Below are 25,028 nucleotides of genomic sequence, written 5' to 3'. Positions count from 1 at the left end.
GTGGCTATCGCTATGGCCAAAAAGTAGAGAGACAGAGAAGTGGGCCACCAGGGTCGTGGTAACCATGAGGTGAGCTCTGGTTAGGACCATCACGGCTGGGTCCCTGGACTCAGAGGTGACGCCCGTCAGGGACTCACACATGTCTAGCCATTCACGTCAGGCCTGGGAATTTCAGCCTAGCTCCTGCCCTAGAGAAAACACAGGAGAACTCAAAATTCCTCCTGTGACCCCATCCTCCTGACCAAGAGGTGTCGTCCTTCCTCTCTGAGCTAGCAGACGTGTGCGTTCTCAGCTGTTCAGCATTTGCTGGGGAACCAAACCTGGTTCCTGACACCCCTGGTCAAAGGATGGCAAGAGCTGTCTTAGCCAATCAGAAGGGAAAGGAATTTAGAGCTGCAAGGAGATTCCAGTGGTTTGGAGAAACAGCGAGAGCGTAAGTCAACATCAAGGAATTTTTTTACTAGAGCAACTGTACTCCTGAGACTCGCTCTTCCTGCATTTAACCTTTCATTCTTGGGGCTGGAAAGAGACACACATTAAAACCCCAGCCTCATACACTGAATAAATTCACAGCTCAACCCGGGCACCAGAGCCCCCTTGAAACAACAGAACCACCTTCCTGTCACTGATGACTGTGATTTGTAACCGTACCGACTCGTGTTCCCTTCTGATTAAATGCATGTACCCCCGGAACCACATAATGAGGCGACTGTACGGTAAATACTACGTGTGGTTTCAGTGGGAAATAAATTGCATCCAGCAGCTGATTTGTAATCATGGGTTGGGGTTACTCCGATCCCAGAAGCACTCCCATAATGAAGAGTTCCTCCTGACCTTTGCCCTTCATGAAAAAAGTCCCAGAGACTGTCTTACCACACACAAAACTCTCTGGCGGTACAGAGAAAATGCTCTGGCCCTTCAGTGACTGTGGGTGGGCACAGGTGGCCGTCACGAAGGCTTGCAGCATCCTCCCGGTCAACCACGGGGGCAGCCATTTCAGCTGGCAGTCGCACAGGAAGCTGTCACTGCTGATATGGCTGAAAGAAAAACAGAAGTGGAGGCTTGAGTGTGACTGCAAAGAGGGGATGTTCCTCAGCCCACGGAACGACCGACCACCTTGATCAGCGTCTGCACCTCAATCAGTGTCTACCGTGAGCGCCACAAGCTGGATGGGGAGATGGTTTTTCACACACTTCCTATCCAATGACCCAGAGCAGCCCACATACCCTGCCTGGGGACTTTGTTAACATGCAGCTTCTGACTCAGAAGGACAGGAGCGGAACCAAGACTCTGCATTTCCAACATGATCCCAGGTGATGCTGCTGGCGCAGGGACCACACATAGCGGAAGCTGGAGGTGACACGTGTTTTCAGGCAAACACGGCTCTTCTGTGACCCTGGGAGTATTCTCTTACCTTTCTGGGCCTGTGACATGTCCAGTCGTGGTGAGCCAGCACTGTCCCCTCTCTGTTTTTTTCCCCACTTTCCCAATAAGCTACTTGGACTGAAACTTTGATCTCAATTCTGAAATAAATTCTGAGAAGGGCTCTTTTCCTACACGGCTGCTATTTTTTGATTTGGCAAAGCTGTGTGTTTTCTTACTTCCACATGTAAGCCTGGCCAACGTGCTTCCCTCTTGTTTGTGTATTTGTCTGCACACCAGCATTATTCGGGAGGCCCGCTGACTCCAGCTCCGCTCCCTCAACAGTGCTCGAGAGTTAATCGCCACTGCCCAGGGAGCATGAGAATGCACAACTTCGGTTTTGTGCAGCTCCAACCAAAACAGAGAATATTTTCTTTTTCATTTCTCAGCAACTGAGGATAAGCTTTTTAAACAGAAATCAGAATTGCCATCTCAGCGGACATTCCTTCCTGAGGAGTCACTTGAAGATAAGTCAACCAAAGAGTCTAGCTGCCTGATCCTGGAAGACCTCAAGGCTGTGAGCTGAAGAATGATGGCCGACCCATGACAAAGAAAAGGGCCCAGAAAGAAAATACACAGGCTTCCCTGTAATAAACTGTCGTCTATGGCACATGGTAACTAAAGGGGGTGCCAGCATGCTTAGAAATTCCCAAAATGCCACGTGAGCTAATACTGTATCAACAGCCTCCTTTCTCCATCTGCCATTTTCATCAGTAGTCAACAAGGCAACCAAGTGGACTGGGCTTCTGTTTTCTTCCACTTCACTCTGGCCTTCTAGGGAGCAAAGACACTGTCAACCTATTGAACAGCAAGGGGAAACGAGTCTTAAGCCAGATAATCCAAGGCTGACTAAGTAAAATCTACTCTTTCCTGCTGTTCCTCGTCACTCCCAGATAAGTTAAGCATTTTCATTTATTAATTTTGGAAAGTGCTTTTTTAGAGGCTGAAATAATTTATCTCAAAGCCATTGGAACTGCAATTCTTGCCCATACTAGACCTTAAAATCAGTATTAGATCTTGTATTTTTATTTGATGGGCAAGTAGCTCTCTGCTTAGCGATATCTGGAAGGCTGCCCTGTGGAAGAGTGGCTGTTGGGGCTACATGGGAAAATGGCAGATTCTCACTCAGCGTGAGGGCAGCTTCCCAGGACTGAGCTCTGTGTGGTGGCTGAGCAGGCAGCTGTCAGGTTCTGAAGAACTCATCAGCCTAGGTGAAGAGCCAAAAGGAGCTCTCTCACTGCTGGACGCACCTGATTCCCCATCAAGAGGGCATTTGGTGTGACTCCGCTTTCTGTTGTAGTCAAGCAGGAAAGGCTCAGTACTTTGAATGACCATCCAAGAGGAAGATACTAGGCCATCACTGTGAGACTTGTGTGGTGACACGGAATATTTAGAGCCACAGGAACAAAAGGGGGAGAACAAATTTGACATTTGTCCTTGGTTAGAAATGTGTGAAAAAAAGTTCATCCTTGTAACACACAGTCAATCTGCTGGGCCTGGCAGCCTTGAGGATTTCACCTGCCCCCAATGAAACCCACCTCAAACTGAAAGGAGACCAGACCTTAGAAAAACAGTGCAGGCTTGACCTGGAGAGAGGGTTTTCCTAAAGACCGAGTTAGGACCAACAAACAGCACAGATGGAGAAGCATTAGAACAGACACACTGGCAACCCCCCACCACACATACGGGCTAGGCTTAAAGACTAGACAGCAGGGACCGTGAGTAACCCCAAGGCTTTGCTACTTTCCCTTCGCTAAGAGCACAGCCTCTTCAGCTACTAACAGGCTCTGCCTTCCCACGGCCCCCACCTCCAGCCATTCCAATACTCCACTGGCTCATGTTGTGTATTTTCATGATTCCAACTCAAAGTGTGTTTCTAATCATCACTTGTGGAAATTTACCCAGAGGATGACTAAGTGGGCACACAACCTGCCTCAATCCAATGAGGGAAGAAAATGACCAAGTGGAATTAACCGTATCTTCTCCCATCTGAGGCCTGGGCCCAGAGCCAGCCACAGCCGGGTACATGCAGAGATTGACGGGAAACCCAGGCAGAAGACCAAGACTGAGCCTCCACAGCCAGGCAGAGGCATCGTGGGGTCCAAGCTTCTGGAAGGGCCTGGTTCTTCCCAGCTAGAAAACTGTCTCAGGAAAACTGAATTTTTAGGAGGCCAAAAGGAAACCATCTTTACCTTTCCTTCCTTCTCAAATACTCTCTTCTCGTTAAATCAGTACTTCAGATAGAAAAGTTGAAAGGAACGGGTACCTACTGCCTAGATTTTACCGTTAACATTTTACTATACTAGCTTTATCACCTATCTGTCCATCTGTCCATCCTTCTAAAAATGGTCTTAAATCACTTCTTCCCTCTTCCCTGGAATCAGAGCTATGGAATCCTTTCTTCACATTAAGTATTACCCAAAACAGACAAAAGCAAAACTAATGAGGTTGAAAGAAAGGAGAAGTACCAGAACTTAACCTTCTGCAGAGCCCTAAAGCTCCATGGAGCCAGCCACAAAATTCCTCAATCCTGTTCTACAGGCAAGACCTTTCTAAGAAAAAGTGCTACACCTTGACAGACCTGACCACCTCCTTTCCCCCCACTTACCCAGAAGAATGTCACCAGGGGCCGGGATCAGGTTTGCAATACAGGGACTGCTGAGGCAGAACCAAGCCTCCGCCTGGCCCCTTCCCTACTCAGGGCACAGAGATGGCCACTCTTTGGCATCTGCCATTTTGTCAGCACTCAGAAGAACCCAAAGTCACACCTTTAAGGAATCAGTACTATGGCCATAGCTTACACTGGATGTAGAATGGATTAACGTATAGGAAAAGGAAAGGAAACTTGAGTGTTTCCATCGGACACCCAGACTAGCCACTCTGCGGAGACTAGGATACAGGTAAGGTCCAATAGCCCTGTCACCAGAAGACCAGGGTCAACGTCGGTGATGCCACCATGACCACTGTTCACCACAGTGACCTTACATACGCACATGGGCTGGGCATTGTTTCAGCTCTAACCACCCACAGATTCTCTGCCTCACTCACAGCCCACCACGCTCCTTAAGGCAGCCCCTCTCAATATAGGTTCCTTGCTCTAAGCAAACTCAAAAGATGAATGTTTGTCCCTGACGTCACCAAAGTGATTATCCGCTTTACAGAAGTTTATTTCATGTCGTGTCATCTAGAACAGAACAGAGCTCAGCAAACTACATGCAGCCTGCTGCTGCTGCCAAGTTTTATAAATAAGATTTCATTCGCACACAGCCATGTCCGCTCATGTGCATATCGTCTATGGCCACTCTCTGCTCCAGCAGCTGAGCTGAGTAGTCGTGACAAGCCCTTATGGCCTGCAAAGTTGAAAATATTTACTATGTGCCAACCCCTGGTCCGGAGTACGTCCCAACAGGGCATTTTTTTCTTAAAAAGGTAATTTAACTCACAACTATAAACAGTCACAGCTATCATGTAAAAAAAGGCATAACTGCAGGCCTGGGAGTTTTTCACTCTGGAATTCTCCACCCATGTCAGTCAGAGCCCCAGAACCCCAGGAACTTACAGCTCTTTAAGATTCTTCATCTTCACAAAGGCATCAAACTGGACAGATCGGATTGCATTCTCGCCAATGTTCCTGAAAAAGAATGTAATTCTCTTACGCACAGAAATCCTGGGTACCTTCAAGGTCAGCCATCCCTTAAATGACATGCATGTGAGGCAAGGCACTAGGGATTTTTCAGGACAGCCCTGGTTTGAAAGATGAACCACAGGTACTAGCTAGACTCCTGTGTCCTAATTCTGCTCTAGGTGGCTGTCATTTCACGTATTTTGACACAAACACATGGAGTCACTCTGGAACCAAGGCCCTTTAAGGGCGGCTTCAAACTGAGGCTGAGGCCTGCTCAGCAAGTCAACAGGCCAAAGCTTTCCCAGCAGGGTTACGGTCAAACTGGATTCAATGAAGAAATAAACTAGAATAAGGTACTACAAACACCAGCCCCAGATGGCAACAATGAGTGACTCAGGGCCACTCTGTCCTCTTCCTCCCAGGGTCTCAGGCAGCTACAACAGAGAAAACCTCCCAGTTAAATCCAGTGTGCACTCAGCACGGTTAAGCTGCTTTGGTGGCACAGCATACTCCGTCCTTGTGGTGGTGGAAATGCCGCCCGTGAAGGAGTCTGGAGCAATGGAGCAGCAGGCAGGCCAAGGGAGGAAGGTATTTCTCCAAATACCAACTGTATTAATTGGGAGCACACCAACGGCCATATGTTCTGTAACTGTTCCTGGTATCAGCAAAATAGAGGCCAAAGTTAAAGCTGTCTTATAATGAGAAGGAAGCAGCTGGCGTTTCCAAATAGCCTGTTTCTCGGTTTACAAAGATGCGATTAAATTGCGAGCAGACTTCCCCAGCAGTCGCATTTGGAAGGCCTGTGGGTCGGGGAAGGTCTGGCAAGATACTCACAGGTGCTCCAGGCCTTCCAGCCCTGAGAACGCTCTCTTAGCCACGGACTTGATCTTGTTTCCAAACAGAGTCCTGCAGTTTCCAAACATCCAGAAACGGGACGAGGGCGGGGGGGGGGGGGGGGGGGAGGGGTGGACCAGGGAGGGTTGGAAGAAAGAGAACAGATAATTAGGGTAGTGCTATCTGATTAGCCTCTCCTGTGGGCTGCAGGTGGAAATCTGACCTGTGCTGAGATTAAGGGTCTGAAGTATGCAGGCCTTCCCCTTTCTGAAATGAAACACTTTTATCTTTATTAGAATTTAGCAGTGATGACAGGCTGGAATTGCATGCACCGTCTTGCCTAAAAAGGCCCTTTGCGATGTTAAGTGGAAATCACCTTGTCCAGCCCAGGCTTCTTCAAGGACCACCCAAGGGGGTGGGGAGGGGCAAAGTTTAGCAATGGCCTCACAGTAGAGGAGGCTGCTCCCTGCTTCAGGGAGAAGAACCAGAGTCAGAGCGGGTAATGAAAACTGCTGCCCAATCTGAACACTGAATTCTGGGGATAAAGGTGCCCAACAAATACAAGGAAAGAGGCAGGAAACCAGGCGTCCATCAAGATGGCTCTGTAGCTCTTGGCACTAGAGGCCCACACTGGCCTCCTCGAGGCCTGCAGGAGACGCTGGGGTGCTCTGGCCTCTTTAACAAGACCTTGGATTTTATACGTGGGCCAGAGGTTCATTAAAATGCCAGGTCCAAGGATCCTCAAAAGTCAACCTCCAACGTTACCTGAACGCCCATTCCCCTGGATTGCACACCCACGAGAAGGGGGTTCTTGCGTCAACACAGTTCTAATCCCAACCTGAAAAAAGTGTTTTCTCTGAAGCCAAAATCTGCCTCCCTGCATCACGCAGGGCTGTGTAACCAAAAGGACAGTTTGCTTCTCTACAGGGGTGAACCTAGTGTGTGCTGGACATTGGCAATGAAAAGAAACAAGGCTCCAATTCCTCCCACCTCAGGACCACAGCATTCCCTCCAGCTCCAGGTATCGCCTGCCACAGGAGCCCCAGGCTCCAACATCATTGGGAAAGGGCTCCTGCGGGACTCCCCCAGGTAAGTACCAGGAAAGCCGCCAGTGCCAGGCTCCCAGTGGAACAGGTGGGCCAGTGTGACGGGGCCACACAAAGACGCACTTTCTCAACCTGCTCCCAGAGCGCTGTGAGCCTACAAAGCCACTTCCCGGGGCAGCCGTGCCAGAGGGGCCCCCCAACCCCCCATTTCATCAGAAGCAGACCCCTTCCTTCTCGCAGGTCCTCCATTTAAGCAGCCTCAGACAAAGCCCGCTCTGTTTTCGGCCTCCGGAGGGTGAAGGGGCAAAAAGGCCAAAGATCCCTTTGCTGTTCTCTCCCTCAGAGGCAGTCTGTGTGACGTGAAAAAAAATCTTATCCTGAAAGTTTCCACAACCTCTCTCAATCTGAAAGTTTCATTTTAAAACAAATAAACCAAACACACAGAAAACCTGGTGACCGTGCTAACGGATGCTCCCTAACGGTAGAACCAGCCCACCAAGGACAGCACCGGGCACTCTATCCCAAGCTGGCCTCGGAACCCCCGACTTCTGCACTTCCTCAGATGCCCTGGGCTGGACCACTGTGCTCCCGGTCCTGGTAAACACGCACTGAACTGTTTGGTGAAATTGCCCATAAGCCAGATCCAGGAAAAAGCTGCCATTAAATATTAGTCACACTGTCCCTTTTTACAATGAGAGCAGCCTGTTATTTCTAATAGTGACGAGACCAATAAAGCATACCCTCAATTATGCTGTGGAAAGGATTACAGCCTTGGAAACCCTGTGAGGCAGTTCTACTCTGTCCTCTAGGGTCACTGAGTAGGAGTTGACTCAACAGTGATGGGTTTTTACTGTCCTGATTGGTGGGTTAAAATAGGTCCTTAGGTTCTCCCAGACATGTGGGGGCTGCGGGCTGAGCTCAAGCTGACGGCTCTGATAACGGCTGCTGTGTGGGAAAAGGGAGCTGTGTGTGACACTAGTTCTGTCCATGTTACGGAGGGTAGGTGAGACCTGGCTGCACCTGACCGAGGCCCTCAGGGAAGGGACAGCTGGCCTGACTGACTCCTCAGCACCACTGGAGCAGATAGGGACCCGGGGACGTCATCTATCAAACTCTGTCACACACCTCCTGGCCGGCCCAGCAAAGGGGTCCCAAAGTCCTGTTCAGCTCTTGCTGAAGCAAGCCCAGCGGGCACTGGGGGCGGAGTGCTGAGGCAGTCCTAGTCCTCATGTCTTTAAGCGTAGCCATGGCATGTACAACCCTTCCCCCATCCCTCAACAATCAATACCATTCTGTGGGCTCCGTCCCACCCACTGGCCAAGGCGGGGCACCTACTCAGGCCCTTACCTTGCAGAAGTGGAGGCTCTGCCTCATAATCCAGCTCTGCCCGTTTCCCCAAGCACCCCCTTCACCACGCCTCCTGTGTGCACCCAATCCCCTCCCTCCCAAAGAATGCCACAGGAACCACAGGGCTGGCACTTGTGTTACTCATGGCACACAGATGACTAACTGCTCCTCTCTGCCACTACTCTGGGGCCCGGGAATTCTGCCTCCTTCCTCACATACTAACTCCGGAACATTGTGCAGGCCCAGCAGGTGCTTCATAAACGCTGTGAGTTGGGGCCTCTGGAGTGGGGAACACAATTGTCACAGGCAAGCTAGGGAGAAGAAAGCAACTTGCCAGGGGCTAGGAGCCTTCTTGCCCTGTCGCGAGCTCCAGTTTGAAGAACTATCCAAAATGGCTGTGTGCAGCAGCTGGAAACATTAAGGGCAAGGCGCCATCCACCCAGCCTTCACGGAAGGAGGCCTTTTATGGCTCTGCTGCTCTCTTCTTCCTTTCTGGGAGAACACTTTAATCTAGGTCTGGCCTCTCGTGTGGTGGGAGGGACCCCAGGTCCTTTAGCTTAAACTCAGTGAAAGCCAGAAAGTTTCCCCTTCCCACTCTGAGGTAGATCACTGAATACCAGCCCCTCAAGCTCTTCAAAGGCAAGCCCACGTCAGATTGAAGGGACTCCCAACACTGATGCTGTCTCCACAGGATGGATATATTCATCAGACATGACAAGTCTAGGGGGCAGCCCTTCTCTATGCTGACATGCTCCCCACTTCTCACTGGGTCCTGGCCCACAAAAACAGGGCAGTACAGTGTTGTGGCGCCTTCTCCCAGTCCTGGCCGTGCAACAGCGCTTGCCAGCAAAGCTCTGAGGAGACTGGGCTGGGGAGGAGATCAGGAGCCGCATTTGTTCTTTTCTTCTTAATTCAACAAACGCTTACTCAACACTGACCGATGCCAAGCACAGTGGTTTTTAACCAGAGCTGTGCACCAGGACCATAGGGAAACATTTGCCTTTTATTTCCTCTTTTAACGTGGACAACTTCAAACACCATCATAGGTAGACAGAGTACCATGAAGCTCCACGTACCCACGGCACAGCTACAGCCATTGTCCGCCCCAGTCTCATCTCTACCTCCAACCACCTCCCACCCCAACCCAGAGCACTCTGAGGAATCCAAATCACAGGTATCCTGTCTTTTTTTTTTTAACCCAAGAAGGATTTTTTTTTGCACCATAACCATGACATCATAATACCTAAAATAATTGACTACATATATTTAATATTAAGGAATTATTATTGTTCAGTTACAATTTCCCCCAGTTGTATGCTTGTGTGTCTGTCTCGCTCTCTCTTTTCAAACATGTGCGGAGCCCCTAGGCCAAGGTTCAGATTCTGCAGGGCTGGATGGGCTAAGGCTTGAGAATCTGTATTTTAACAAGTTCTCGGATGACTCTCATGATTACTCCGTTTGGAAACCCGTTTTAGTGGCGTGCATGTCAAACCAGATAACTCAAGGGAGGAAAATGGGGACTTGCAGTGTCTTCTTGGGGGTTCAGACAGAACTGCTGAGTCTGGTGCAGTGGGGCAAGGTAGGAGGAAACGCCAGGGAAGACAGACAGCAGGCAATGAGGAAGGCAGCCTTGGGCCACCCACGGTCCTCAGAGCCATTCACACTGCACATATGTTCCCTCTGTCAGCAGGGTGGGGGGAGCGGGGGGGAGCCTCCTGAACCAGCCAAGAACGCTGGTCCTAAGTCAGTTCTAGGGGAAGGACAGGCCCTTCCAGAAGCCAGGCCACGCTGTCGACCTCCCGGCCACCTCCCATCAGTAAGGTACAGATGCCGTTATCAGAATCGACTTGACAGCAAGGGGTTGGACTTGAACCCCTTTCCAAGCTTGTAGCTCTTCTTGTTAGTGACAGGCCTAGGTTGCCAGGCCTTGCTGCTCCTGGCTCTCCCTAAACTTGCTGTGTATGGGTTAAAGGGCTGAGGGTGGGGGGGAGGGGCAGGTCCTGAAAAGAAAAAGAGAAAAGACTGATAGGTGAAGGATACTCCTCAAGAAGAAATCCAATCCTCCCAGAGCTAAAACAGCTTATTCTTAACCGGTACCTTGTAGTATCACAGGTGTGAAAAACCACACCTTTCAAACACATCCGAAGCTTTGACTCTACAAAGAAGGCTCTTCCCCGACAAGCTTTCTTAGTGTCCTGAGCTCACCTGGTGCTCTCAAAACACTTTACATTTGCACTTGGGGGGCAGGTGGGCTCTCCTCTGCTCTCTACCCCTGGGACCCCAAGACCACAGCAGGGACTGTCTGGTTCACCTTATCCCTTCAAGTCTCCTCTGAGTGGCTAATCCACAGTGAACAATCTAACTCCTTTATGTTCTGTGGGTGAGCGGTGGGGCTAGACGCAGAGAGAACCATGGTAGGACGGAGAAATAACGCAGGCTGTGGAGCCAGGAATCCTGACTTGGCTGCTAACTAGCTGTGTGGTCGTGGGCAAAATTCCTTGGCCTCGCTTTCCTCAACTATAAAAAGGCAACATAGTAGGGGCTGCCCTCGTGAGACACAACAGTTACAATATACACATACAAGTGCCTGGCAGAGTAACTGGCACGTCCTAGGTGCTGGAAGAAAAAAGAACAAAAAACCCAAAACCTTAAATAAAAATAGCTGTTACTATTATCCTTGGTAATGAGTGTTTCCGTTTAAGATTAGAATTGATGACAAAAATACTTAGAGAGCCTTAAAACTATCAAGAGTTACCATTCAGACACTTCTAGAAATTGAGTCTGAGGGCAAGGTTCCTTTGTGCAAAGAATAAAAAAATCCGGCTGCTTTCATGTCAGTCACATTAAGCAGGAGAAAGAGCCACAAGGCCTTTGGCCCCACAGAAACTAAGGCCCAGGGCAGGGGGACCACTGGCCCGGTCAGAAGGTGGGGTGCCTCCCTCTTTCTCATCCAGACTGTTCTCCCTAAGCCATCCCCCTGCAGAGCCCAGAACAAAGGAAGCCAAAAAACCACCTCCCTCACCAGAGCTGGAACTTCCCACAGGAGATACTCACAGCTTGCTCAGGCTGTCGAGCCCTGTAAAAGCGCCGCTGGTGTCCTCTATTGTGCCTGAGATCTCGTTATGGTCCAGGTCCCTGGAGAGAAGACAGACAGAAAGGTCACTGTTCGGTCTGAGTTCTCAGTTCACTCTTCAACATGGGGGGAGGGGGCTCAGCCTTCCAGGAAGCTTCCACTTTGAAGCTGAAAACATCTCCGTGCATTCTAGATGCCCAGCTGCACCGGGACAGCTAAGGCAAGTGAGACCGCTGCCCTACGGGAGGCCCAGTTCTGCCCACACCTTGTGGTGTGGCCTCCAACCAAGCAGACACTAATCACACATGAAGCTTCCTCAGGCCTCCATCTGCTGCTTCCCAGGCGGCCACAGTGACCCGGGGAGGGGCGGCGGGGGCGGGGGGGGGGGGCAGACAGCACATACTCCACCCCAAGTGCGTGCATCTGGCCTTGGCACCAAAAACCAGCCCTAAGGGTTGAAGGGTTCCTTAAGGTCCCTGTCTGCTCTCACACTAACCAGAGTACCTTTTCCAGACGGGACCAAGAAACTGCCAGGTACATGGAAGGGACAGCGAGAGAGGGGTCCTCCTGTGCTAGAAGCGGGCCTGGACCCAGAGCCCCCATCTCCTCACAGTGCCTGCCCAGGCACTGCCTGAGCCATGGAGGACATCTGGGCGCTGAGTCAGGCTTGTGACCCACTTGCCAGGATGGGAGGAAGGAGGCCAAGCTCTCAGCCCAGTCTCCTCCAACAGTGCAATCACAAGGCCAGTGAATCAGCTTCCTTCCCTCAGCTTCCAGCAGCAGGTCACAGCCCCCAGGCAAACACCACACCTGGTGGCCAAGCCCCACTCTACCACATTCAGCCCTCGCCAACTTCACACAAGGTTCCTGGTCCCTGAAATGTCCTTCCAAGCCCTTGCGATATAGGGCCAAGAAGAGACAACTGATGCTGCTCTTGGCCCCGTGACAGCCCTCAGAAGGAATCACACTGTCAGCGAGGAATGAGCTCTGACTGAAAAGTAAGTACAATGCTCGCTGCAACCGTATTTTACAGCATGAAGTTCAAACAGCTGAGATTCTGCTGCTGGAAGGGACTTCTTTCAATGGGTTCTTCTCTATTATCTTCATATGCAAACGGGGGGCCCGGGGCTGTGGCTCCGTGTGCCTCGTCTCTCTACTCCTGGCCCTGGCTGCCGAAGTTTTTCTCTTTCTCTGGCTTGCTCAGTCTGAATATTCCCAGCCTTGTTAATCAAGCCTTGCAAGGCCTCACAGGCTGACCTCAGTGTGGATGGTCTGGCGTCGGGGTGCTTTCCTGCTCTCCAACAATGGCTCAGCATTAAAGCCCACCCGTCTCCACCAGGTGCAGGCAAAGGCCTTCCTCCCTCTGGAATGGGAACAGGCCCCTCTCTCTGCAGTCAGCACGCCTGGGAAGGTGCCCACAGAAGCCATTGCCCACTGTCTTTTAGAACCCATATGCCCCTCCTTTTGGGCTTTATGCCAGCAGTTGTCTGGAAGTTCTCGAAAGGCAACAATTGACAAGTTTGGTGGTGAAACTCCCAGAAAAGCATCCTGCAGCAACTTCCTGTCACTCTGCTTAATTAGGGACCTAAAGGGAAATGACATTATCACCTTCACTTTGTTAAGTGATTCCTAATGAGCCTCAAGGAAAGTCACGGAACTCCCTAAGCAACGAAGCATCCTGGGACACAACGTGTGCTAAAGAAGCTCAAACGCCAGCCCTGAAAGCTGGACCCCAGTGGTCGCTTGGTTCAGGTACAACATACTCAGGACTTAACAGTGGAAGTCAGCCAGAAGACTCAGGACTGGGAAGACACCCCCGGCTGCTGCCCTGGAGGCTGCTCCAAGCACTCGGCCTGGGCAGCTTTTCCCAACCACAGGACCCCAGCGTCCTGCCAAGCGCCCTGTGGGAATTACCACTTGATAACAACAGATTTTCCGAGAGTCATCATCACTCTGCAAGCACCAGCCTGAGAGGAGTGAGAGACACTTCTCTGCTCAACCAGTTCCTTTTCGGTTGGTTATATAAAAGCTTGAGGCTGCACACATAACAGGTCAGCAGTGGAGCCAATTCTGACTCAGAGCAAATGAGAAGGGAATTCAGCAAAGCAGTGGGTTTGTTCTGCTCTGCTCTTCTGAGTGGGTACCCCTTCCTTCTTCTGTCAACCCAACAGGGAAAGACGTACAAGACTCGCAGGTTTTTGAGTCCCCTGAAAGCGCCTTCTGCGATGTGGCTGATGGAGTTGTGGCTGAGCCGCAGGGTGTTGAGACTACTCAAGTCGGCCAGGCTCTCCTCGTCCAGCCGGGTGAGGTTGTTGAAGGACAGAACCCTGGAGAAGACGGGAAGGCAGATGTCACCATCAGGTCACAGGGGGCTGCCCTCCCTCCTCTCCTTTTCTCAACACCAAGCCACTGTCATCCGGGCCACAGTGGGAGGGCACACTTCCTCACTGACGCACACAAACCCACAAGAATACCAACAGCAAAGGTGGCCGTGCAGCTAAAACCCCATCATGGCCCCAAACCCATATAGGCAGACTCCTGGGATGGTCTTTTAGGTCACAGACACAGAGGAGATCCACAAACTGAGGAACACAAGAACCCTCAAGGCTCCAGTGCCTTCTCGTTGGTGTCCACAGGTGATCAAGATTCAGGCTAAGAAAGGCCTCCCACTGCAGTGACCTAGACACTCTGGATGGGACCTGGTAAGCAATGGTACCCACAGCCCAGCAGGTTCTGAAAGTGAGCAAGGAACTCCGTTAGACTCCGCACGTCAGCCAGCAGAGGGCACCACTAGCCACTGCCTGGGGCAAGCCTTCCACACCAGTACTTCACATCTTACCTGGGCAATACTGAGGGGAATCAGAGTCTGCTGCCCAGCGCCCTTGTTCCTATCCAAGTCAGCATCTCAGCATGACCCACCTACTGTGTCCAGGGCAGGGAACGTGCCCTGACCATCACACACCTTCCCTGAGCGTCAGCATCAAGCCCCCTTCCTCCCAGTGTCCTCCTGTACAGCTGACACAGTCCCTGGCTGCTTACCTGACATAGCAATCATCTGTCTTTGAAAAATGGGAAATGTGGGCTGGGGCAAGAAGAAGAAAAATAAATCTAGAGAAGATTAATGAGTTTTTAAAGGATGCAGGGAGCTACATTCTTTCCCTCCTGGAGAAAGCAGTCATGGTGTCTTACCAGTCAAAAGACTTGGCAGCAGATCACAATTATGGCCTCACCTGCAGTTAACGAATTCAGCTTCAAGGAGGTGGGGAGACAACATGCTGAAAAGCAACCCTAAATCTGGCTCTGACATTACCTGGACAGCAGTGAACTGCTAAGTTGGTCAAGGCACGCTTGCATGGCCTTTTCTGCCCCTTATAAAGGGCAAAGCAGACAGCTTCACACTGTCTGCCAGCCAGAGAGGGACACAGGGAACTGAGGACTGCCCCAGAAAGGAGTGGCCTTTCATCACCCCTCAGGTGATTCAGAGGGAACTGCTTCTCGTTTCCATAATTAGACTGGCCAGTTCTGAGGGACTCAGAAGGCCTCTCCTGCTTCCCGACCACTTCTAGCGCTGGCCCTTAGAAAACCACACGTCCTGGGAGTTCCCAGGGGTGAACACTGTCATAGCCCAGGTAAAGAGCTTGTCAGAAGCCAACCAATGCCATGTGAAAATAACATGCAACTCTACTGCTTCCAAGTGTCAGGAAGCTAAATCCAAAAGGTTAGCACGGACATGCACACACACACACATCCAAGGAATACATTAAGAAGCAGAACTCCTGATTTTTGCGTTAGATAATGATGGATCTGCTAAGATATAAATGCCCAGCCTGTGTAACCTCTGTGTAAGGAGGGGAGAGAGAACACAGAAGAAAAAACACCACTTGCAAGAACCAACATTCAGTTTGAACACCCCCTTGAGTTGGTCTGGTAAGTTCAAGAGTACGTTCAAGGCAAGAAAGAAGGCTGGCACTCTGATAAACGTATGTTCACTTCAATGGGTAAATCTTTTCCTACAGCCCATTCTAGAAAAAGAAAAGAAAACCTGCCCGAATCCTCTTAAAAAATAAACCAAGTAGACAAGGAACTAGAAATGAGAACAAACATGGTGAGGGCCTGCCCCTCCCCACCCAACACCGGTCTTCTACACCTTCTGGAGGTGGGCTAGAAATGGCTCTCAGACACGGACCACGGATACGTGCACCCTTGGCTACGCTGCTTTAATTACACCCTGACCTGACAGTGGCCCAGGCCGGCCAGCGCCCATTAAGGCCAGAGCAGCTGTGAGCACTGATCTCGGGAAACCCTGGACACCACAGCTCAGCTGTTTAGTTCTGACCTGAGGGCCCCGTCTGGGGACACCAAAGGAGCGAGGGGACTATGCATCTTGCAGCAAATGTCCGCACACCTTCCCCACTGCACGGAGCCTCTGCTACCAGACCGCTGAAATGCAAAATGGGGACAAGGAAGGGGCCGGTGCCTTGTCAATCTGTCTGAAAGAAGCAAGGTGAAAACTACTGTTCCATTATCAGTGTCTCGCCACCTCTCAGCTTCACTCTGTCAAACCCTCCTTTCTAAGCTTGAACCCAAATAACCTCTTTCGCTAAAGAAGTAGGTGCTATCTGGTGTAGCCATTATCATACAAAAAAAATCAAACCCACTGCCGTCGGCTTGATTCCAATTTGTAGCGACTCTATAGGTCAGGGTAAAACTCCCCCATATGATTTCCAAGGAGCACCTGGTATATTTGAACTGCTGACCTTTACGCCACCAGGGTTTCCATAAACTAAACCTGTCACTGTCGAGTCGATTCCAACTCATAGCGCACTCAAAATAGCTACAATTAAAACATTAGGCTGCCCTTCCACAGCAGAGTCTACTATCTCAGCGAAGTTTCTCCAAACCCACGAGACGCCTGAGGCAAAGGTTCCCTGCGGGGATTTTGTCTCGTTTACTCCCTCACTCTAATCTGAAAGAGGGAGAACGGGGAAGAGACCAGGAACAGATCTGAACCCACATCCCTGAGGTCTGCTTGCTGCCTCGGGGTCCTTCCTGCTGTAGGCCTGGCTGTAGACCAGTCCTCCCTCCAGGACAGGGCTATTGGCCGGCTGGCCTGCCTCCGAGCTCCCTCCCTGAGCAGCCCTCCCTGGAGCATGGTACTGGTGCCGGTGCTGTGGAAAGGGCCAGGCCAAGCGCCTTCTGGGCTCTGGAGACCACACCTACAGGCAGCGTCCGAACACTGTCGCAGGCCAAAGCGGCGGACACTTACAGCTCGTGCAACTTCTGGCAGAAGCTCCAGCCATCGCGGTGAATGCGAGAGATAGAATTGTTGCTGAGGTGAAGCTGGTGCAGGGCCGTGAGGCCGTAGAGAGAGCCGCTGTTCACTTCCATCAGGCTGTTGGACTCCAGGTGCCTGCAACGAAAGCCACGGCCAGGATGAAGCAGCCCCGCAGACAGCTCGTGACAGTGGTGAGGAACTTGACAATGGCAGGCACTGTGCTGAGCACTTTAGCTGCAGTATCTGTTCGTCCATCCATTCAAAAGACAACGAGTAAGAGCCACACTGTATCAGGCATCGAGGCCAGTACTGAGGACATAACAGCGTATGAGAGAACTGTGGGGGCTGGCTCTCTTGCTTCCCCGTGTGTGTGTGGGCAGGGGGGGTGTTTGTATGTGGGGAGTGTGTGTGTGTCTGTCTGTCTACACACACTTGCACGCAGAGGGTAGGAGAAGCCCAGCAGAAACAACAGACAGTGAGTGCTAAGGGCCAAGATAGGCTGAGAAAGCTCAGAGGGCAGGGGAAAGCTCCCAGACAGGACCTTTTTAGCTGAAACATCAAGCAGGAGTGAAAGTGATCCAAACAAACAAATGGACGATGGACGGAGGGATTCCGAGCAGAGGCCACAGCAAAGGCACAGTCCACGAAAGGAATAGAAAGGTGTGAGACAGCTTCTATTACCCTCATCTTAAACAGGAAGAAACAGAGGCTGAGAGAAGCTAGTCAGTCACTCGGCAAGATTCCACAGCTTAGCAAGTAACTGGGGAGGGGAGGGGAGGTGGCAGAATTCAAACCCAGGGCAGGCTACCAACATCTGGGCTCTGGAACACTGCGCCAAGAGACACGGCTTCAGCTCTGGGGTCCAATAACTTGGGTTTACGTCCTAATTTTGCCACTTGCTGGCTGAATGGACCTGAGCATCTATCTGTAAAGTGGAAATACCAAGAGTATTGACTTTGTAAGGCTGTTGGGCGAAGGAAATGAGAAACCACCTGGGACTGAGTTCTCAACAAGTATATGAATAAGTATGTTACCGCCCTGCTTCTCAGCACAGCACACCCCAGCCAAGGAGGACTCACCCCACATGACTAGCCTCTTCATGAAAGCTACTGTTTCAAATTTTGCTCCATGCTCAATGCGACAGGGACTTTGAGCAAGCAGGCTTTGCTTTCTGCCACTGCTCAAAAAGTAAGCACTTGATTTATAAATAACCTCTAAGACTGTTCATCACCCCCAATCTGTATGAATTTGTTCAACATAAAAACCAAATGGTTATTTCCTAACTCTAATGTCTTCTGAGAATACAAGGATTCATTTTTGACCTTGGCCTATACAGCACACCATCCAAAATGTCAAGTAAACGTTTTCTTGAAAATGTAAAGAGAGATACAACTAAGCCAAGGTGGAGGATGAGGCCAGTGAGAAGAGAAGAGCAGTGCTCACGTCCTTGTTCTACAGTGTGTCTGTGAGGGGACGGTCCTCAAGAGCTGCTTCTGATAATGAAGACAGCACCATCAGTGGCTGGAGCTGGACCGAGGCTTTTTGGCTTTTGTTTCTGTTACAAAGATAACCGATAAAGGATATAACAGCAGTGACACAATCTGCCCAACGTGGAAGGCAGAAGGGGGTGTCAGGAGCAAGGTAAATCATTATAACGCAAGAAATCTCAGTGTGATAAAGAAAGACAGTATAGGCGCATTAACTTGGAGACCTGCAAGTAACCACCAGGCCGACTGAAAACAGAGATATGACCCGAAGTGCCTGCCTCTTGGGAATGTGGCCAGGGTGGCGGGGCACTGCTTTTCTTACTATCTGGTTGTATTTAACTTTGTGTATGCATTGGTTTTGATTTTTTTTTTGAAAAAACTGAATTTAAGTGTTTCAAAATAGAAGATCACCAACACTCTTTTAGGTACGCTTTGTTGTTGTTCTATGTTGCTCTGGCGAGCAGGCGAGTCTCATTGTACACATCTGGTTGAAAAAACTGCTCCCTTGATAAACGCGAACATCTGCATGGGGTGCCTTGATTAGCTTACAAGACATAAATAAATCTCTCAGGACGAGCTATACATTGTTGGCCCACCTGCACATCAAGAAAGACTGTCAAACCCAAGAGCTGGGAAAGAAGGAACTTCCTGTGGTGTGTGGGAGGAGGATATGGGAAGGGAGTCAGCTGTGCGATCCCATGTTCATTACAGAAGCGGGGGTGGGGAGCAAAAAGGGGGTGGGAGGGAGTAGGCCCACTAAAATGGCTTCCTTGTCCACCTCCACCGACCGGCTTACCTGACCTCACCCACGAACACCCCCCCCAAGAGGTTTTTCAACCCCACGAGGAAGGAAATCAGATATGGCCCCATCCCCAGAGACACAGACACCACAGTATGGAATCCAGCTGAAGTCAGATACAATCCTCTAGAGCAGGGTGCTGGGTCCAGTTCCCCATGATATGCCTAGTGTTCAGAGGAACGAACGCATGCGTGACACAGACAGACCCCACCTGTGTCCTCTGCTCCATAGGAGAGCCAGGCCCCGCCCCGAGCCTGGCTGGCACTTACAGCACGTGCATCCTAGACAGCCCCCAGAAGGCCCCGTCTGTCAACTTGCTGATGTTGTTTCGCTGAAGTTTCAGCACCTCCAGACTGTCGAGTCCCTGGAATGTCAGGCCCTCGATTAGCCGAATTCGATTCCGATTGAGGTCCCTAAAGAAGTGGAGCCAACAGGTTCAGAGTGTCCAGTCCACATACTGGCTTATGACCACCCCGCTGCAGTCCTGGCTGGGTTTCCTAAGCCAGCAGAAAAAGCTCATCAAGTAAGGTTCCCCGGAAGCTGGAGCCCACACCTGTGTCATACCCCCTCCTCGCTCGCTGACACTGAACAGGGCGCCACTGCTACTGAGTGAGAGAGGAGGGATGCAGCTGCCACGAAAGCCATCCCATGTTCCCTTGTGAGTGTGTGCTCCGATACCCTGTTGTGAGGCACTGTCCATGATGATGCAATGAGGTGGGCATGACCCAGTATGTGGGTGTCTTAGGTGAGGTGTCTCTTAGCAGCAGAAACCATCAACCCAGGGAAGGTCTAACCACTGGGCATTAAATGGCAATCACACTTTCCCTAAGGGCATTCAACAGAACTCCACCTATGGAGTGGTTAAAGCACTCGGCTGCTAACCGAAAGGTCTGCGGTTCGAACCCTCCAGCCGCTCTGCGGGAGAAAAATGTGGCAGTCTGCTTTCATAAAGATTTACAGCCTTGGAAACCCTATGGGACAGTTATACTCTGTCTCACGGGGTCGCTATGAGTTGGAATCGACTCCAAGGCAATGGGTTTGGTTTTTTTGGTTCTACTTATGGACAGAAGTGACTGCATAGGGGATTGGGGGTGGGAGGAAGACACACTATGAAGCATACACGTTTGGCTTCCAGCCCCAGTATGATCAAGCCTTAGTCAACCAAAAGACATTAGGAATCTGGGTGGACTGGGGCAGCACAGGAGGAAGGGGAAGAAGGAGAGCACAGGGCTGACCAGAAAGTCCTTTGTTTTCCCCAAATATTTCTGCAGTGTCTCATGACCCTGCCCCACGCACAGACTACTGAGCGGTAACGAGACAGACCTGCTCCAAGGTCTAAAAGGGGCAAGGCTCTGGCTGTCACTGCGCAGAGCAGCGAAGGAGAGGCAGCGGGAGGCTGGGGCTCAGCCTGTCTGCTGCCAAACCCGGCCCAAAATGATTCTTTTGTTCTATTTAATCCCAATCTCTAATACTGGCTTATTTTCCTTAGATACCTTCTTCAGCTAAAAGAGGGCATGGAGAACAAAAAACAGGGAACAAAGAGTCCTTAATCAGTTCTGGTTAATAGAAAACCAAAACCAAACCCGCTGGCATCAAGTTGATTCCAACTCACAGTGACCCTATAGAGGTTTTCCTAAATCCCAAACCCTGTGCCACTCCAGGAGGACACTCAAAACATGGTCATCAAAAGTACAGTAATTTAGCAGACAAACACCATAGCCCACTTCTTGCTCACTACCTCTGGCTACAATAACCCACACAGCCTACGCATTAGCCAGCATCACTAACCAGCAGGAGTCTTCCCTTCATTTTGGAAAAAGCCGCTGAGGGCAAGCATTCACACCCTCCCCGGATCTTTTTCTCAGCAATCTGAGGCAGCCCACCAGGCCCCAGACCCAGCTCCTAATTTGCTTTTATTAGGTGTTGCCGTAGGGCCATTAATGATAGTTTCTGCAGAGCTGTGCTGAGGGGGAGTGAGAAAGGGATGGCCTCGGTATGAGGACCTTGGGGAAAGGTGGCCTCCATAAAGTCTGGCCAACCTTAACTAAAGTGCAGGTTTCCGTACTCACAGCTGAGTCAACCTGGGTAACTTGAACGCTTTCACAGGAAGCTGCGTGATCCTGTTTTTGCTCAGGCGGAGTGTCAGCAGCGACCGTGACAGACCATCAAATGCTCCCGACTCCAGGGTGCCGATCCGGTTGCTTGCCAGGTTGCTGGAATGATTAAGAAGAGAAAATGTAGCAGTCAGCAGTAGGCCTTCCTCCTTCCGTCAAAGACACAAAACCCGGCTGGCGTTGGGAAAATAAGACACACCCAGAGGGGCAGGTTTCCAGTGAGGCATTTGTCATCACCAGGCTGTGGACGCCATCTTGACTCCCAGATGGGCAGCCGCGGAAACACAGGTTATCAGGACTGCTCAACGAAGGCCCTGTTCCATGCCCAGGGCAAACTGCACCTCCACCGCCAACCATTCTCCCACACCAGCCCGGCCACCAGGTTCCTCCACCCAAGGGTTATGACTCAAGGCTGAAGAGGAAAGCCCTATGAAGCAGAAAGTCACCCGAGAGGCAAGGTTGGAGTCGATGTAATAACTTGAGCAAAAGGCCTTTAATTCTGAAGTGGATCTTATTTTATGACTTACATAATAAACGTGTATAAACCAGTTCATTTTAAGAATTCTAAATGCCCCCCAAAAACACTTTATTTAAGGAGATCTAGAGAGTCCCTGTGGAGAGCAAACAATACTTCAGTAGTGCGTACATGTACAGGACTGTGTACATAAGAGGCACCTCCTTACAATACAGAAAAGGCAGATAACATTTCTCGAAGCGCACCAGAGGGTCTGCGTATTCCACTGCACGTAAACTGTATCTCAAGTAACAAACAAAAAAAAGAATAGGAGGAGAAGAAGAAAACTGGGGAACATTATGGTATTCCTGTCAGATGTTACCTCCTAACACCTCTCCCCCCACCTTCCCTGGACAAATGCTGTTCTTTTGAACACAGGAGCAAAGGGGAAAGACCACAGAGAACTTTCCACAGTGGAGGAGGCAAGGAAGGGGATGAGGCACTTCTCATTCCTCCACTAGGCAGGGGCCCAGAACACGACACATGAGGATTCTTTGCAAACGTGGAGGGACTGTTTGTTCTTAACACTTCGGATTAGAGAACGGTCTGTGTGATGAGGAGAAACTGGCCAGAATCTGCCAGGAGAGCAAAGTTCCTCCTGCTCTGATGCCAGGAGAGAAGGTCCCTGCATCCCACTTCAGCAGTTGGTGGTTTCTTTGTCCCAAGCAAGGAGGTGTCAGGTGGCAGCCGGACACCTTTTCAAAAGCCCTCATTAGGAACTGAACAGGGCCGCATCAGCTCAAAGAGCCCGGGCCTCCCGTTTCCATTTCTGATGCCCTGATGCAGCCTGCTCTGCCTCTGGGTCTTTACTTGGAAAATCGGCATGCCAAGCCTCGGTCTCCCTGAAAAGACAGGTCATGACAACCACTCAACCGGCCTCAGGAATTACTCAGACACAGGAGTGCAGGGAATGAAAATTTGCATGTGATTTGAAAATCTCTCTTTACCTGCTGGTTTCCTCCCCAAACCGATGTTCTCCGGTGGGAAGTGGTGGATTAAACAGATACTAACTTTCATTCTTCTGGCCTACTTTCTGTTGGGTGCGAGATGGGCCATGAGAACAGGTAAAAGAGAAACCGAACAACAAAGAACCCTAAGGGGCCCTAAGAACCTACAAAATGGAGTAACGTCACCCACCCCCACTAAGCCAAATGACTTATTAAAATAGGGCACGACACTATAAAGATAAGCTGAGTCTGTGACAAGGTAAGCCTTGTCACAGAGGTCTCCCTCCAACGTGATTTCGCTCAAACTACCCCCAAATCTTGTCTGTAAGCTCTCCTGGGAGGCAGCCCAGTAAACTGGAAACAGACGTCTTAGTCCAGACGATCAGTATCTGAGGCCCAGGATCTCCTCTTTGAGTGGGGTGTCCCTTAAGCAGGCTCCTTGGCCTCAGTGTCCTTGTCCATCTATGCAGTCAGAGTTAGGCTGTAGGATCTGGAGCTGCTCTATAAACAGGTGAGGGCAGCTGACGGAGCTCTGCGCCGTGCCCGAAGCTGCTCTATAAACAGGTGAGGGCAGCTGACCGAGTTCTGCACCGTGCCCGAAGCTGCTCTATAAACAGGTGAGGGCAGCTGACGGAGCTCTGCACAGGAGAGGGACTCTCATGCTATTTGGAGACTTGGGTGCTGGTGACAGCCCTTACCCAGCCTGGGAGCAGAAGGACGGGCATTTACAGCTGAACAGAAGGCACTTACAGCTCCTTTATGTGCAGTCCATGGGGAAAGCAGGAGCTCCGGATTTCTGTGATGTTGTTCGAACTCAGATCCAACACTTCTAAGGAAAGGTAAGCCTTCAGCTGACTCCCCTCCACGCTGCGAATCTTATTGTGTTGCCTAAAACACACAAAGAGAAGAAATCGTTCGTTTTTGCAAAGCAACTATAACCAGAACTAGTTGCCTGGGAGTCCACGCTGACTCATAGTGACCGCACGTAAGCCAGAGCAGAACTGTTTTCAATGGCTGATGTTTCTAAAGTAGATTGCCAGGCCTTTCTTCCGAGACACTTCTAGGTGGACTTGAACCACCAACCTTTCGGTAAGCAGCCGAGCACATAACTGTCTGCACCACCCAGGGACTCCAAAGCAACCATAAGAGGCTATAATTACTCCCATCCCTTATTTCAGACACTTTTTTCCTAGCTGTTTTAAAATACGGCCTCCCATTCCTCTTTCCATCAAGTTTTTATATGCTGGCTGGACGTTTCACAGGATATTGAATTTTCCGTCCCTTTTCTGTGAAAGTTTCTCTGTCGAAGTATATTCTCCCCAAGGGTGAGAAGAGTGGTGATATGTGAGACCACGCAGGGACCAGCGAGACATGACCTGGGACCACAAGACAGCTCCTAACCTAGCTCTCACCTGTAACTCTCAGAACCTAGTCCAGCCCTATAAACTACAAGACTGTAGGCATCAGAGCCCAGAGTTCAGCTTAATCCAACTGAACACATCATTACACACCTCACATTTGACGGACACCGACCATGTTCCAGGCTTGGAGATTGGTACAGGGGATTAAAAAAAAACAAAGGAGATGACGAAAACCCTGACCACCTACCAAGAGAAACAGAGCTGACTGCTAACTGAGCTAACTGGAGTTGAATCCCCTAAACCTCCTGACTCTATCCCCTCAATAGCTTCTCTGTGCCTCAGTTTCCTCATCTGAACAATGGGGCCCACAACCCCTCCTTTCCCAGGGACATGAGGACCTAACCTGAAACCACACCACAGCATCTGCGGACATTAACAAATTTCTACCATGACCCCTTTGCACCTTTAATCCTCCTTCTGTCAAACCCACAATCTAACCAACCACCCAATATTTATTATCGGGAAAAAGAAAACAAATGCTAACCAAGGGAACTGCCCCTCATGGGTTTGGCCCTGCTTGGCAGATTCAAACCACCGCAGCCCCGGTACTAATATTCAGGCGCTTAAGACTCTGCTGGGCAGTAGTGCGGGCCTCTGGGTTCCAAGAGGCACGCACTCTAGCCAGTTTCTCAGTAAACAGTGTCAGCGTCTCCGGCCAGTCAAAGCATTCTTGAACACAACACAAGTAACCCAGGCGTCGCTTACAAAGTGGCATCTCCTTTAAACAAACACTTGACCAAATCAGTTCCAACAGGCATAAACAAGGCCCTCTTTCCCAGCAGCTCTGGGCTTCTCGTAGACTCCTTTGTTTTTTCACAAGTCTCCCAGGCCCTGGACTCAACACACCCATTTACCAGGGCACGGCTCCACACACAGAGCCCTCTCCCTAGAATGAAAGGGCGCTGTTCCCACCACCTCGCTGCCCTCCCCCAAAGCTGCTTCCCTGGATTCTTTATTGAGTTCTTTAATAAAGATTGTCTCTTCAGTTTTCTGACTCCAAAAGGAAAAGAGAAGAAGAGAAAACCTTTATTATGGAAAGTATGGGAAGAACAAGAAACAATGGCAAGAGGCCTGGGTCTTATCCAGGAACTGTGAATGCAGTACCAGGGAGCCAGGACCAAAGG

At 50.5% G+C, this 25,028-nt stretch overlaps 1 protein-coding gene across 1 annotated transcript in view; it reads right to left on the bottom strand.

Annotated features, from left to right (window-relative positions):
- Nucleotides 1-25,028, bottom strand: part of LRIG1 (leucine rich repeats and immunoglobulin like domains 1) — a 121,511-nt gene that overhangs the window by 11,625 nt on the left and 84,858 nt on the right. The window contains exons 4-12 of the mRNA XM_003410003.4: nucleotides 23,234-23,371; nucleotides 20,978-21,121; nucleotides 19,178-19,321; nucleotides 16,614-16,757; nucleotides 13,531-13,674; nucleotides 11,329-11,409; nucleotides 5,882-5,953; nucleotides 4,982-5,053; nucleotides 874-1,037 (exon numbers count right to left, since the gene is read on the bottom strand). Of these exons, the coding sequence (XP_003410051.1) occupies nucleotides 874-1,037; nucleotides 4,982-5,053; nucleotides 5,882-5,953; nucleotides 11,329-11,409; nucleotides 13,531-13,674; nucleotides 16,614-16,757; nucleotides 19,178-19,321; nucleotides 20,978-21,121; nucleotides 23,234-23,371 (1,103 nt within the window). The remainder of the gene's footprint in view (nucleotides 1-873; nucleotides 1,038-4,981; nucleotides 5,054-5,881; nucleotides 5,954-11,328; nucleotides 11,410-13,530; nucleotides 13,675-16,613; nucleotides 16,758-19,177; nucleotides 19,322-20,977; nucleotides 21,122-23,233; nucleotides 23,372-25,028) is intronic.

The sequence above is a fragment of the Loxodonta africana genome, chromosome 22, assembly GCF_030014295.1.
Source record: "Loxodonta africana isolate mLoxAfr1 chromosome 22, mLoxAfr1.hap2, whole genome shotgun sequence".
NCBI lineage: Eukaryota > Metazoa > Chordata > Mammalia > Proboscidea > Elephantidae > Loxodonta > Loxodonta africana.
The sequence above is the reverse complement of the archived record's forward strand: the minus strand, read 5'-3'. Positions and strand labels throughout refer to the sequence as shown.